This window comes from Numida meleagris, chromosome Z, assembly GCF_002078875.1.
Source record: "Numida meleagris isolate 19003 breed g44 Domestic line chromosome Z, NumMel1.0, whole genome shotgun sequence".
In the NCBI taxonomy this organism is placed as follows: domain Eukaryota; kingdom Metazoa; phylum Chordata; class Aves; order Galliformes; family Numididae; genus Numida; species Numida meleagris.
The window spans coordinates 25,139,232-25,153,287 of NC_034438.1; the positions used below are offsets into that span (position 1 = coordinate 25,139,232).

At 41.4% G+C, this 14,056-nt stretch overlaps 1 protein-coding gene across 12 annotated transcripts in view; it reads right to left on the minus strand.

Annotated features, from left to right (window-relative positions):
* The window catches only part of ARHGEF28 (Rho guanine nucleotide exchange factor 28), a 133,173-nt gene that overhangs the window by 27,364 nt on the left and 91,753 nt on the right, over positions 1 to 14,056 (minus strand). For all 12 annotated transcript variants that reach the window (XR_002433178.1, XM_021379614.1, XM_021379616.1 and 9 more), the window contains 7 exons: positions 13,878 to 14,000; positions 13,395 to 13,512; positions 12,276 to 12,530; positions 11,256 to 11,332; positions 10,385 to 10,563; positions 9,695 to 9,789; positions 1,813 to 1,995 (listed from right to left, as the gene is read on the minus strand). Coding sequence is in view for 11 of the 12 variants with exons in the window: in XM_021379614.1 (XP_021235289.1) it covers positions 1,813 to 1,995; positions 9,695 to 9,789; positions 10,385 to 10,563; positions 11,256 to 11,332; positions 12,276 to 12,530; positions 13,395 to 13,512; positions 13,878 to 14,000 (1,030 nt within the window). In the remaining variant the exon portion in view is untranslated. The remainder of the gene's footprint in view (positions 1 to 1,812; positions 1,996 to 9,694; positions 9,790 to 10,384; positions 10,564 to 11,255; positions 11,333 to 12,275; positions 12,531 to 13,394; positions 13,513 to 13,877; positions 14,001 to 14,056) is intronic.

Below are 14,056 nucleotides of genomic sequence, written 5' to 3' on the forward strand. Positions count from 1 at the left end.
GTAAACCTGTTTTCTATCTACCCTGTATCCAGCCTATATCAACACATACACTACTCCATCCCAGATTCAGGCCTTTGCATGTCTTTGCCAAACTTTTTGAGCCTTCACTCAGTCAATTTTCCCAGTCTGCTGAGGTCTCTCCTCAATTGATTACTCCTCCTAATTTGCACTCCACCATCAATTTGCTGAGAGTTTACAGAATTCAACTGTTACTTCATTAATAAATATGTTGTAAAGTAGTGGTCTCAATATCCATCCGCCAGAGAATCCCTTAATAACACACTGCCAGCTGATCATAATCCTCTGAGCCCAGCAATCCAACCAAGTTATGCAGTCCTTATGTCACTAGTTCAGCTGTAAGGATATTACAGATAGTGTGGGCAGTGTTGAAGGCCTTGCAGATGTCATGGCAGAAAACATATGCTGCTCTTTCCTCATTATGAAAGCCACCAGGTTGGTCAGACACTGTTTGCCCTTGACGAATGCAGGCTGGCTGTTCCCAGTGACCTCTTGTCCTTCATATGCTTGGAAATGTGTTCTTTGAGTCCTTGCTCTATCATCTTTGCAGAGGTTGAGGTGAGGCTGAATGCTCTGTAGTTCCCTGTATTTTCTCTCTTAAAGAACAGTGTGATGATATTTGCATTCTTCAAGTCCTCTCCTGATCACCATGACCTTTTGAAGATGATAGAAAGCAGCCTCAAAATGACGTTGGCCAGCTCCCTGAGCACACTTGGATTTGTCTTGTCTCATCCCATGGCTTTGAGTATATCCAATTTGCTTAAGTGCTCCCTGATTTATCCTTCTCTACTGCGCTTTACTGCTAAGAGTCTACTGTTAGCTCAGGGAGTTGTATTATGGAAGTAATTCCATACACATTGCTGTAAACTTGTTAATGGGAGATGAAAAGATATCATCAACAGTAACATCAAAAGGAAAGAAAGTTAAAATTAAGAGTGAGTAGAATAAGGTGTGTCAGTATAGGCTGCCACTTTAGATAAAATGACATCTATAATTTTATCACTGCCTTATATTCACCACTCAAAGACAAATTATATCAATAACATTGTTCTCTTGAGTTCCAAATGACGATGGAGGTCAATCTTTGCTGTTATTAATTGAAATGTGGTTATTTTGCCACAGCTCTCACTCTAGGTGACACCATGATCTTGCAATACCTGTCAAAGAGAATATGGCCTATGTTGAATATGGTTCAGTTTATCAGGACTCACTTCAGCTGAGTTTAACAGGAGTTTAGTTAAACTTCCAAACAGATGAGGCACCCACAAATATTATTCCCTTCGTTCCTTCAGAGGACTGCACTACAGACAGCACAAGGCTATTCACTCTCTGATAGTGCACAGAAAAATGTGGCTCCTACAGTAATTATGGCAGGCATTTCTTGGAAAATCTGCCAAGATTGTCTGCAGTTTGGTTTGTATATGACCCTGCAGGATTCTGATCTGTCATCAAGTCAACAACTCAGGTGAAGATAATGGACCAGATGCTGTACCACACTGTATCCAGTGATGCACTTCACAAGGCTGTACTGCAAGGAGGCCAGCTCTGGAAACATTCCTCAAATGAAATCCAGCACCATAGTCCAGACTGCTTATTATGTTATTCACTGAACATATCCCCACTGAACATATCTTACAGTCTCCTCTGTGTTCTTTGCCAACCTTTGGCACAGCCAACTCTTGAGACTTGGCAAACAGTACCACAAGGTAACACAGCTAAACTTTATTACTTTGAAATATCTGCCCATACGGGCAGTTGAAGAGCCACCATTTCATATTTCCCATGCAAACTCACCTTCTCTGAGTGCTGCTACCAGCAATGAAGCAGCCTGTGGAGTTTCTCCATAATCAGGTTTGATAAGGAGGTGAGGTTCTACATGAACATCTTCAAATCCACTCATATCTACTAGTTCTGCATAAATATGCAATTTGTCTTCCAAGCAACTGCATATTTGCTGGTCCTGGTTACTCAGTGATTCTGTCAACCAAAATTGAACACTGAATTAATATTTTTTATCCTGCAGGTAAAGCACATTCCAGATTTACACTTCTAATCTTTACACCATACAGACATTGCTAACTTGAGCTAGGCAACAGACTTGTACAATGTCTTTTCTAAGTGGCCAGGAACTGAATTCATCCATTGTCTTTTCTGATAAAAGCTGGAAAAGATCCTGGGTAGATCACTGCCTTACTCCAATGACATGGCTTTGGCTGTACTCTGGAGCTCTTCTGCTGAACTCACAATAAGCAATGCTGGAAAAGCACTTGGCCCAGGCCAGCAGAAGACATGCTGATTCAGTGTGTCAGTATCAAACAAGAACATCTGTTCTCTGTGCAGGATGCCTTCCCCCGTGGCTTTCCCTAGGCAGGACATTGCTTAAATTTCTCTCCTCACAGCAGTAAAAAGATGTGGAAACTGTGCACAGGGGAACCAAGGAAACAAAATTCAACTCTACGTTTTCAAATAAAGATAAAAGCAGTAAAAGATGAAATGTGTCCCGGTTTCAGTTGACTTTCTTCCTAGTGTCTGATATGGTGGTCTGTTTTGGCTTTAGGAGAAAAAGTATGCTGAGAACACATCAGTGTTTTAGTTGTTGCTCCACAATGCTGCACAGAGCCAAGGACATTTCTGTTTTATCTCGTACTGTCCTGCCAGTCAGGGGCTGGAGGGCACAAGGAGCCAGAAGGGGACAGAGCCAGTACAGCTGACCTAAAACGGCCAAAGGGATGTCCCGTACCATATGACATCATGTGGAAAAACCTATAAAACTGAGGGGAGTTGGCTGGAGATGGGCAGCCACTGCTTGGGAACTGAATGGATGTTGGTTGATGGGCAGAGAGCAATTGTGCATCACCTGTTTTGTAAATATTTATATGTATACATAATTATCATTACTATTATTTCTCTCTTCATTTTTTGTCTTAGAAAATAGTATCTACCTCAACCTACAAGTTCCACTCTTTTTTTCAACTCCTTTCCCCCATCCCACTGGAGAAACGACTGAGCTAAAGGCTGTGTAGTGCTTAGCTACTTGCTGAGTTAGACCACAACAGTCTTTGTGGTGCCCAATGAGGGATTTGAAGGGTTGAGATAACAAGAGATCTGACCAGAGTGTGTTAAATCAAAGTTGCTGTAAGTGGTATAACAGCTTAACAGCTGCTGGTCACAATGTTGATCTTTTTGTTCACAATGTAGATTTATTTGCTTTCAAGGTTGTTTTTCTTAACTCCTCTCAGGTTGTTTATTGTCTCTGAGGGTAGGACTGAGCTTTATGGTTATTTATGATTCAGCTACTTTGTACACAGCACATGCTCACCTTTATACCAGTCATCGATTTAATTTGGTACTGGTACTCAGTAGTGCCATCATTCTCACACTTCTCTTAACATGCACACTAGCCTAAAAGAGCTGCTGAAAATGTTGTATATCTGGGATATTCAAATTAGCATGATGTTATTGCTATGTCGTCTGCATGTGTTTCCAGTTTTATTACTGGTTAAGAAACTATTTAAAAATACCACTCACTACCTCAAGGCAGGTTGGTTGTGGGTGGCAAGGTACATGAAAGGATATGGTCAGGCTTCTATCACGATTATGATGGGTCTGGAACTCACCTCTTAAGAAGTGCAGAATCCTAAAAAGCTGACAGAATGTTTGAAAAAAGTATGCCCTCATCCTGGTAATGCCAAAAAGTTACAAGTTGCTGCACTGTGCTGTGGTCTGGTCTATGCCTACCAAACACTATCCAAAACAATCAAGCATTATCAAAAAGAAGAAAATGCTTCTGGATCTGATGCAGCTCCTGCAACAGGCCCTGCAGCTGATCTAGAGAACCAACCCAGTACCCATGCCAACCCATCCATACCAGTACCAGTATCTACTGTCCCTCCAACCCATCCATACCAGTACCAGTATCTACTGTCCCTGTCCACAGGCAGAAACAATGGACATGAAAGTCAACTCTTTTAGTAGTGAAGGAAGAAGAGGATGAGAAAGTCTACTCCATACCAGGGCCATCACAAGAAGTGGAGGAAGAGGCAGAAGTTATAAATGTGCTGTAGATGGTGTGTAATACTGATCTGAACAATGATCAATTATCTGGATAGTGTGAATTGCATGCAAACCACGTGACAGAAATATGTACAGCATTCATCACTGCCCTACTCACTGGCAGTAATGACCCAAAAAGATGGAGATCAGCAAATTGTGGATGAATTGGCTGATTAGCTCCAGCAATACAAAGAAAGTCTCCTCCTCCCTGTGGGCCTCTCTTGGCTGTGGAGAAACTGGATCAGCAGCTTGAGGAGGAAGAAAGTAAGTTTTCTCCTCCACTTGCACAAACCAGTATATCAGCTATTGGAAGTAAGTGTTCTCTGCTCCAGAGAGGGAACAGAGTGGGTACACACCATGTGCTGTGTGATTATAGAGAGAATATGAGGAAGTGGGTTGGAAAATCCACTACAACCTGAGAGGCACGGGTATGTGAGCTGCAAGGGAAAACAATCACAAACAAGGGTTCTTCCAGGAGAATGGCAGCTCCAGTTTTCAGTGGGAAGTTCTCTAAACAGAGCAGATGGGCTGATTTTATTCCTGAATTTGATAACAAGCCTCTTGGTTTGCACTCACAAGAAGTGAGTATGAATAAAATAAGCAGGACTAGAGGGGCCCTGCCTCCAGATAGCTGGAGGAAAAGGGACCACTGAGTTTATTGGACAGTGTGGATTCGATGGCCTTGGCACAGCAGAAACACAGCAGTGAAAGGCACCAGTGGACACGAGTACACAGTGCACTCCAATGCCATCAAGTCATAAAAGGGCAGAACCCATCTGTATCTCTGGAGTGACAGATATCCGAAGAGCTAACCGTACTGGAGGCTGAAGTGAGCCTAACCAGAAATGAGTGGCAAAAACACACCACTGCGACTGGCCCAGAAACTCTGTGTACCCTTGGGATAGATTACTTCTGGCGAGGGTAATTCAAGGACCAAAAAGGGTACTAGTGGGCTTTCGGTATAGCTGCCTTCAAGATGGAGGACATTAAGCAGCTGTCTACATTGCCCAGCCTCTCAGAGGACTCCTGTTGTGGGGTTGCTGAGAGTAGAACAGCAGCTGCTGTCTGCTACCACAGTGTACCAGTGGTAATATCACATCAGCCAAAACTCCCTGATCCCCATCCATAAGCAGATTGGTCAGTTGGAGAGTGAAGGAGTAATCATCAAGATTCACTTACTCTTCAATAGTCCTATATGGTCACCATGAAAGTCCGAAGGAAGGTGGAGGCTAACAGTGGACTATCACAGCCTGAATGAAGTCACATCACCACCAAGTGCTGCTAGAACAAAATGCCCTGTGGGGGTGGTTACAAGCAATGGAAGCAGCTCAACTAGCAGTGCAGAGGCAACCCCTGCTGGGCCGCTGCACTTTGGAAGGATACTGTTGCCCAGGTAGAGAACATGGTTGTAAAGGTATGTCACATAGACAGATGCCCATGTACCCACGAGTCTTACCACTGAAGAACACTGAAACAACCAGCAATTGGATCAGGCTGCTAGGATTGTAGGGGCTCAGGCAGATTTGGACTGGCAGCACACGAGTGAATTATTTCTAGCTCAGTGGGCCCATGATATCTCAGGCCAACATGTAACATATACGAACATTCAGGATCAAGGGGTAGAGCTGACCATGGACAATACTGCATAGATTATCCATGCATGTGAAATGTGCTGCAATTAAGAAAGCTAAATGGAAAAAAGCTTCTTGGTACAGTGAACGATGGCTGAAATATAAATATGAAGCCTGCCAGGTTGATTATATCACACTCCCACAAGCCCTCCACAAGTGCTGTGTGCTTACTACAGTGGTAGAAGCAACCACTGTATGGCTGGAAACATATCCTGTGTAACACACTACTGACTGAAATGCTATCCTGGGCCTTAAAAACCAAGTCTTATGGAGACACAGCACCCCAAAAATAACTAGTCAGACAACAGGACTCATTTACAAAATAACCTCATAGACACCTGAGCCAAAAAACATGATATTGAGTGGGTATATCACATTCACTGCCACAGAATCATAGAATCATCAAATGGTTTGGGTTGGAAGGGAACTTAAGACCATCTAGCTCCCCTGTTATAGCCAGAGACACCTCCCACTAGACCAGGCTGCTCAGAGTCCCATCAAGCCTGGCCTTGAATGATTCCAGGGAGGGGGCAACCACAACCTTGCTGGGCAATCTGTTCCACTGTCTCACCACCCTCACAGTAACACATTTCCTCCTAATAGCTAGTCTAAATCTATCCTCTTCCACTTTAAAACCATTTCCCCTCACCCTGTCTCTACATGCCCTTATAAAAAGGCCCTCCCCACCTTTCCTGTAGGTCCCCTTCAGGTACTGGAAGGCTGCTATAAAGTCTCCTCTGAGCCTTTTCTTCTTCAGGCAGAAGAGCCCCAGCTCCCTCAGCCTGTACTTGTAGGGGAGGCGCTCCAGCCTTCTGATCATCTTCGTGGCCCTCCTCTGGACCCATTCCAACAGCTTGATGTTGTTCTTGTGCTGGGGGCCCCAGAACTGTACACAATACTCCAGGTGGGGTCTCATGAGAGCAGAGTAGAGGGGCAGAATCACCTCACTCAACCTGCTGGTCACATTTCTCTTGATGCAGCCCAGGCTATGGTTGGCCTTCTGGGCTGTAAGCACATATTGCCAGCTCATGTTGAATCTTTCATCAACCGACACCCCCAAATCCTTCTCCTCAGGGCTGCTCTCAAGCCATTCTCCACCCAACCTGTTATCTGTGCTTGGGATTGCCCCAACCCAGGTGCAGGACCTTGCACTTGGCCTTGTTGAACTTCATGAAATTGGCAAACGCCCACGTCTCAAGCCTGCCCAGGTCCCTCCGGATGGCATCCCTTCTCTCTAGTGTGTCAACTGTGCCACTTAGTTTGGTGTTGTCTGCAAACTTGCTGATGATACGCTCGATCCCAGTGTTCGTGTCACCATGTCAATGTTAAATAACACTGTTGATGTTAAGTAACACTAGTTATTTATCCCAGCACCGATCCCTGACATCGTCACCATTCTCCACTTGGACATTGAGCTGTTGACCACAACTCTCTGAGTGCGACCATCCAGCCAATTCCTTATCTGGCGAGTGGTCCATCCATCAAATCCATTTTTCTCCAAGCTGGCAACCAGGATGTCATGCAGGACAGTGTCAAAAGTCCAGGTAGATGACATCAGTTGCTCTTCCTTTATCCACTGACACTGCAACTCCTTTATAAAAGGCCACCAAGTTTGTAAGGTTCATACCTTGCCCTTGGTGAAGCCATTTTGGTTACCACCAATCATCTCATTTTTATTTTCCACATGCTTTCGTAGGGCCTTCAGGAGGATCTGCTCCACCATCTTGCGAGGCACAGATATGAGACCAACTGACCTGTAGTGCCCTGGCTCTTCTTTGTTTCCCTTCTTGAGAATGGGGGTTATGTTTCCCCTTTTCCAGTCACTGGGAACTTCACCACATTGCCATGACCTTTCAAATATAATGGACAGTGACTTGGCAACTTCATCCACCCGTTCCCTCAGAACCTGTGGATGGATCTCACCAGGTGCCATGGACTTGTGCACGTTCAGATTCTCTAGATGGTCTCGAACCTGATCATCACTTACAGCAGGCAGATCTTCCTTCTCCACGTTCTTAACTTTGCTTTCTGCAACTTGGGCCGTGTGGCTAGAGCATGTGCTATTGAAGACTGAGATAAAGAAGTCACTGACCACCTCAGCTTTCTCTGTATTCCTTGCAACCAGTTCTCCAATTTCCTTCCAGAGAGGGCCCACATTTTCCCTGGCCTTCCTTTTATCACTGATACACCTGCAGAATTTCTTTGTTCCCTTTATGTCCTTGGCTAGATTTAATTCTATCTGGGCTTCAGCTTTCCTAACCTGATCCCTGGCTACTTGGACAACTTCTTGGTAGTCATGCACAAGCCTCTCGGAAAATCCAAAGATATAATGGACTGCTAAAGACTACACTGAAAGCAATAAATGGGTGCTGGGACATTCAAACATTAGGACACACATTTAACAAAAGCTACCTGGTTTGTCAGCACTTGGGGATCTGCCAAGTAAGCTGGCCCTGCCAAGTCAAAACTCTTACGTACTACAGTGCACAAGAAAACCATGCTGGGAAAGACAGTCTAAGTTATTCCTACCTCAGGCAAGGAAAAGCTCATCCATGGGATTGCTTTTGCTCAAAGACCGGGCTACGCTTGGTGGGTAATACAGAAGGATGGGGATGTCCAGTGTCTGTCTCAAAGGGATTTGCTCTTGGATGAGAACAGCCAATAATTCAAACTGCATAATGTTAACAGCTACATAATACTGCATGTCATTACTGCTATGGCTGCTATACGCATTCTCAATGATATTACAATAAGAATGACCTTCATTAAAGAAGAATGAATTCTGACAGAACCAAAATGGCACACTTTATGCATACATATCATCCCTCCTGCCCTGTCCATACGCACATCATCCCTCCTGCCCTGAAGGACTGTTATGATAGATAGAGCCCGAAGTCATGGACCAAATGTATTCCATGGACAATTTGGAGGGATGACTCATAGACTACTGGAGTTATATCTATGTGTATATATCAAAAGAGAAGACAGGTGACGGTAATTAATTGAGATATAAGGAAATTGCAGGACCTGTGCATGAGGTAACTGGTATGGGATAAAGGGTGGATATTGTCCTGGTTTCAGCTGAGACAGAGCTGAATTTTCTTCATAGCATTTGGTATGATGCTATGTAATAGTTTTAGGAGAAAGAAGTGTTGATAACACATTGATGTTTTAGTTGTTGTTCAGCAGTGTTGCACAGAGACAAACATTTCAGTTTTTCAGCTTCTCGTACTATCCTGCCAGTGAGGGGACTTGGTGGGGCACAACAAGCTGGGAGGGGACAGAACTTGGGCAGCTGACCTAGACTGGCCAAAGGGATATTCTGTACTACGTGACATTATGTTAAAAGACTATAAATTGAAGGGAGTTGACTGGGGAGCAGCTGCTGCTCAAGGACTGGCTGGGCATCAGTCAACAGGTAGTGAGCAATTGTGTTGTGCATCACTTGTTCTGTAAATATGTATGTATATACACATATATATAAATTATCATTCACTTCTTTTTCAGTCTTAGTAAATACTCTTTATCTCAACCTGCAAGTTCTACCTTTTTTTTCCAATTCTCTCCTCCATCCCACTGGGCGGGGATGAAGTGAACAAAAGGCTGTATAGCATTTATCTGCTTGTCAAGTTAAACCACAAGAAAATGCCACAAACAACCAAAGCCATATAGTTACTCAATATTTGAAGTACTTCCATAAACAGGAACTATTTGACCTCGATTATAATTTTATAATTTCAGTGTTTATTCGGAAAAATCCAGTTTACTTTTTTTTTTGTGCTCATAATAACGTAACAAAAATATAAAGTGTTTGGAAAAAATGATCATCTTTCAGGCAACTCACATAATACAATTAGACAACTGTGGCTTTCTCTGCTGTGACTCTGCTTATTAAGCCATTCTGAACCCATCAACCAATATATGCGTGTTATTCATTCATCCTAACCTCTCAGGACATGGGAGCTCTCAGGGTAGCAGGTAAGGTACCGCACCTTGACATTTCTGAATTTTGCATGCTTTAGTCTCAGCAATACGTCTGTCCTCATCGCATTCACCCAGTTTTCCTTCTTCTTGTTCCTCTGGACAACTTTAGAAATGAAGCAAAGGTAGATAAAGTAATATCTGAACATATACTCATTTTCATTACAGCGTTGCATTCATAATAAACTACAAAATACCAGCCAATTCTGGTACAGACCAGAAGCATGCCATTTGCCCACTTCTATAAAAAACAGTAACAGGGCATAAACAAGACTGAAGGATTCTTTTTTAATCCTGTAGGCTGTAAGTCTACAGAGCTTACCATAAGGCTCACACCTGAAGAACAATGCTTTCCCTGCTACACCTAATGAACAAATACCAAGGTGAGACTCCAGAATGGAAGCATGGGCATTTGCAAGATTCAAGAAAGCATCCAGTGCCAAAGGCAAAAGTGAGGGAATTTTAAAGTGACAGGTAAGGAAATCTGAGAGGAGCAGGAAAGGTCTACTGGTTCAGAAAGAAACTAGAAGTAACACAGTAAGTTTGACAGAACTGATGATGAGGTTTTGGGGTCTCTGAACTCAACTTCACAGGGCAGATCCAGGGCAACAAAGAATGGAAAGCACACTGCCACAAATATCCAAATGACCTCCTTTTCAATTTGGACTACCAGGGTGAAAAAAAAAAGCCATTTTCTCTACCTTTCCACTGCATCTTGAATATGCCTCATCCAGCTGTTACGCTCATCTTTGGAGTTTGTATGAACTTCATACATCTCAGGTCCTGCAGATGAAGCACTAATCAGAAACATCCCCCTTTCTTCGTTGGCTACTTCTCTTACAATGAGCTTCTGAAGAGAGATGACTGAAGGCTTCTGGTCCTAGGAAAAACAGTCACAGCACACAAAAATAAATGTCTTTCTCATAAAATACTACACTTTTAGAAGAGGACAGTTTTTCAATTGGTTGGACTAATTCTCATCCTGGCATACGCAGCCTCTGTGTATTCCCACCACGTGTAAGGCTGCAAGAGTTGAGTATTCAGATATTTTAGTTAACTATTTTGTTAAATACTTTATAGTATTCGTGAAAAAGTAAAACACTGGGTATGTGCTAAAAACAAACACCAGAGGCTCAGTGATACTGAGACACTGTATTTATATAGCATTTTTATAGTTTGGGAACTTCAGACCCTGACCTTTCATGCATTTTATGCGTGTTTACTACTACACTTGCAGTCAAATCATTCTTCTGTTTTGTTTTGTTTTACAGAACCAGAGGTTACAATTTATTTTAGATAAGTGAAAGAGCTTGCTGTTTCCTAGCTTCATAATAAGATGAGGCATGTCACTAAAGCTCCTTCTGTTGTTCCCATCTTTCTTCTAAAAAAATATATTCAATTTTGAAAATAATATTAACCTTCCATATACTGGTATATTACTGTTCTGAATATATCATCAGTATTAAAGAAATTAAACAGTATGTGAGAATAACCTAGAAAAGGATCTAACTCTTGAGTAGGACACAAATAAAAATGTAACGTACATATTCACAAGCCTGATAATATACTTACAACAGCTGCAAAAATGTACTTCTGATCTTTTTCTTGTAAGAACAGCAGCATATCAGTTAGAAGCAGAGCTAGGGTGTCTCAAAATGAGAAAAGGAAAAGAATATTTTTTAATGAAAAGTACTGCAGTTATGCTTTTTTTTTTTTTTTTGAAAAAGAAGAAACTCTGATCAGTAAGTAAGTCACAGAATCCTACAGTAAGCTAAACAAGAAATACCTGGATTACCCTATGTTTTTCACAAAGCAACGGCAAGTCATCACTTCGACCCTCCTGGGAAAGACCACACTTTCTGCTATCCACCCTCCTGCAGCACAGTGCTGAAGCACTGTCCCACAGAAAGAAGGAATTCTCACTCAAATGTCCCCCCAGCCTTTCCAAGCTTTCAAAAGGCAGACTAGTAAAGAGCACCCTATACAACTTTTGTTTTGCCCACGTTATAACATATACTAGCAGCTCAATATTATACTAATGAAAACATTTCTGGAATAACAGTGAGCATACGGGCTTGTAAAGCTGTAAAACAAATATTACTTAAGTATCAAAAAAAACCAAATCCCAACATGTGAAAATTAGATTCTGGGCTTGAATGTGGAAATTGGGCTCCAGCCAAATGTAGCTTCAGCATTTCTTTTCCACTGTCTATGTCCCAGTACCACTGCAGAACAGGACATGATGGTCAATGCTGTGAACAATATAAATGTACAATACAAGAATATATGTCATGAGATGAAACTGGAAACTGTAGGGAAGTGGACTGGAGGAGGAAATGCAACTGACAGTAGAATGTAAAAAGTACAGTTTCCCAAGCTTTGTATGAAAGCTTGTTATTTTAAATATACGAAGTATTACCAATATATGGCAGCAGCTTCTGGAACTACTCTTCTAGCAAGTAGTTGACTATTCTCAATACCATTCCCTCAGAAATCTGTGTTTGCAACATAGTGTAATAAAATATCTTCACTCTTAAACCAAACAACCTCCATATGTTATTTGTAGAGGACATCAGTGCTAGGATGGAATACCTTTGAAACGACCAGTAGCTGTTTTCCAGTACACTAAACCTTCATGAAGAAGTATCCTCTCTTTCCTCATCAAGTCTTGCTTCCTAAAGATGTGTCCACTTTTCAGTTTTGTATATGTTTTGTTTTCAGTTCGGTTGAGAATTTCCATCAGTTTTTGCCTTTTCTCATATTCATTAACTTTCAAATCTACTGCTGCAATCATGTCCTTAATTGAACAAAGGGCTCTGCACAAGTCTTTATGTTCTTCTGTTCCTTCTGTATGAAACAAAACATAAACAACGTGATAGTAACTGACATATTCAAGAGAAGATATTACTCATTACTTTCTGGGAACTAATGAACATAATGTGAGGCTAAAATTGATAAATCTGCAATTTTACCTTGAACCTGCCAATCAATTTACTAGAGATATTGCAGGTATTTGCCTTCGATTTACCTATTAAAAATGACAGACACCTCAGATTTATTAACTAGTCAAAACTACACGTTGAATATTTCTGACCTATTTATGAGCTGTTAGTATTTACTTTTTTTTTTTGTATGTAAGTAAATCATACAGTATATTACTCTTCTGGCTAAGATTTAAACTTAAAATAGGACTTCAAGGACAAAACGTTTACATTTGGATATGCAGCTTTCTACAGCACTAATTTATAGCCCACTTTAGGGGCAATATCTGAAAGCTAATAGCATTTATAAAATGCTCAAAAAAACTGCAGGATAATTAAAGCTTTGTTTGAAAAGCTGAACAGTAATTTATGAAGTATTCACCTAACCTCATAAGACACTTGACTGTAACTCATTTCAAAAAACACACAGAACATGCCTGAATTAGTTCACATCCTCTGTTCAGTATCTTTCATTTAAACACGTTCTTCTGGACTTCTAAGACTTACCTGGAAGAAATCTTGGAGATTCTCATACCCTACCCTTGGCAAAGACTTCATATACCAGACAGATTCTTCAGGCAATGTCTGCCTGAACAGTATACACTTTCATTGCTCTGGTTCTGCACAGAACAGTGAATTTCATCCTTTGAATAAATTGTAACAGTACATATTCCTTTCATTAAAATGTTCTACAATTCCAGACATGAAAAAACGCTCAGCTTTTATTCACCTTTTGTGTACTGCAATATCCTTTCAACTAGAACAGGGTATTTGGTGATTCGCTGAGTGACAAGCAGAATGCATTCAGGGATTCCTCGGCGGCGTGCCAACAAGTTGCTGTTCCTCAGCTGCACAGACACAAATACATACCCTCAACAGTAAATTCATATTAAAGCACCATCTGACTAATAACAAATATGATCGTAACGTGTTAGAATAAACTAAAATAAAATGTGGGGTTATCGGAACTATCCCCAAGTAACAGTTGCTGCCCTGAGGGATGAGGTATGCTATAACAGGAACATATATGTAATATGCAATGGATGCCAAAGCTTTCAAAAATCGAAAGAAAAATGTGATTTATCAGCTCTCTCATGAAGAAGGAAAAAACTTGCTCCTTTTATTAGATATTAAAAATGAATTACTGAATTTAATTTCAATCCTAAATTTAAAGTAAAAACTACATAGTGATCATACTCTTGCAGATGCTTACTTTAATAAAATTCTGGAACTTCTTGTTTTGCTGCAGTTCTTTGAAGAGATTAACAGCTTGTTTCTGATGGCTGCAAAACTCTCCATATATTTTCTTCATTTTAGTTGCATTTTCCTCTGAAAACTGAAGAAATTAATAATTAAACTGTGCTCAACAGAAAATAGTGCATCTATAGATGA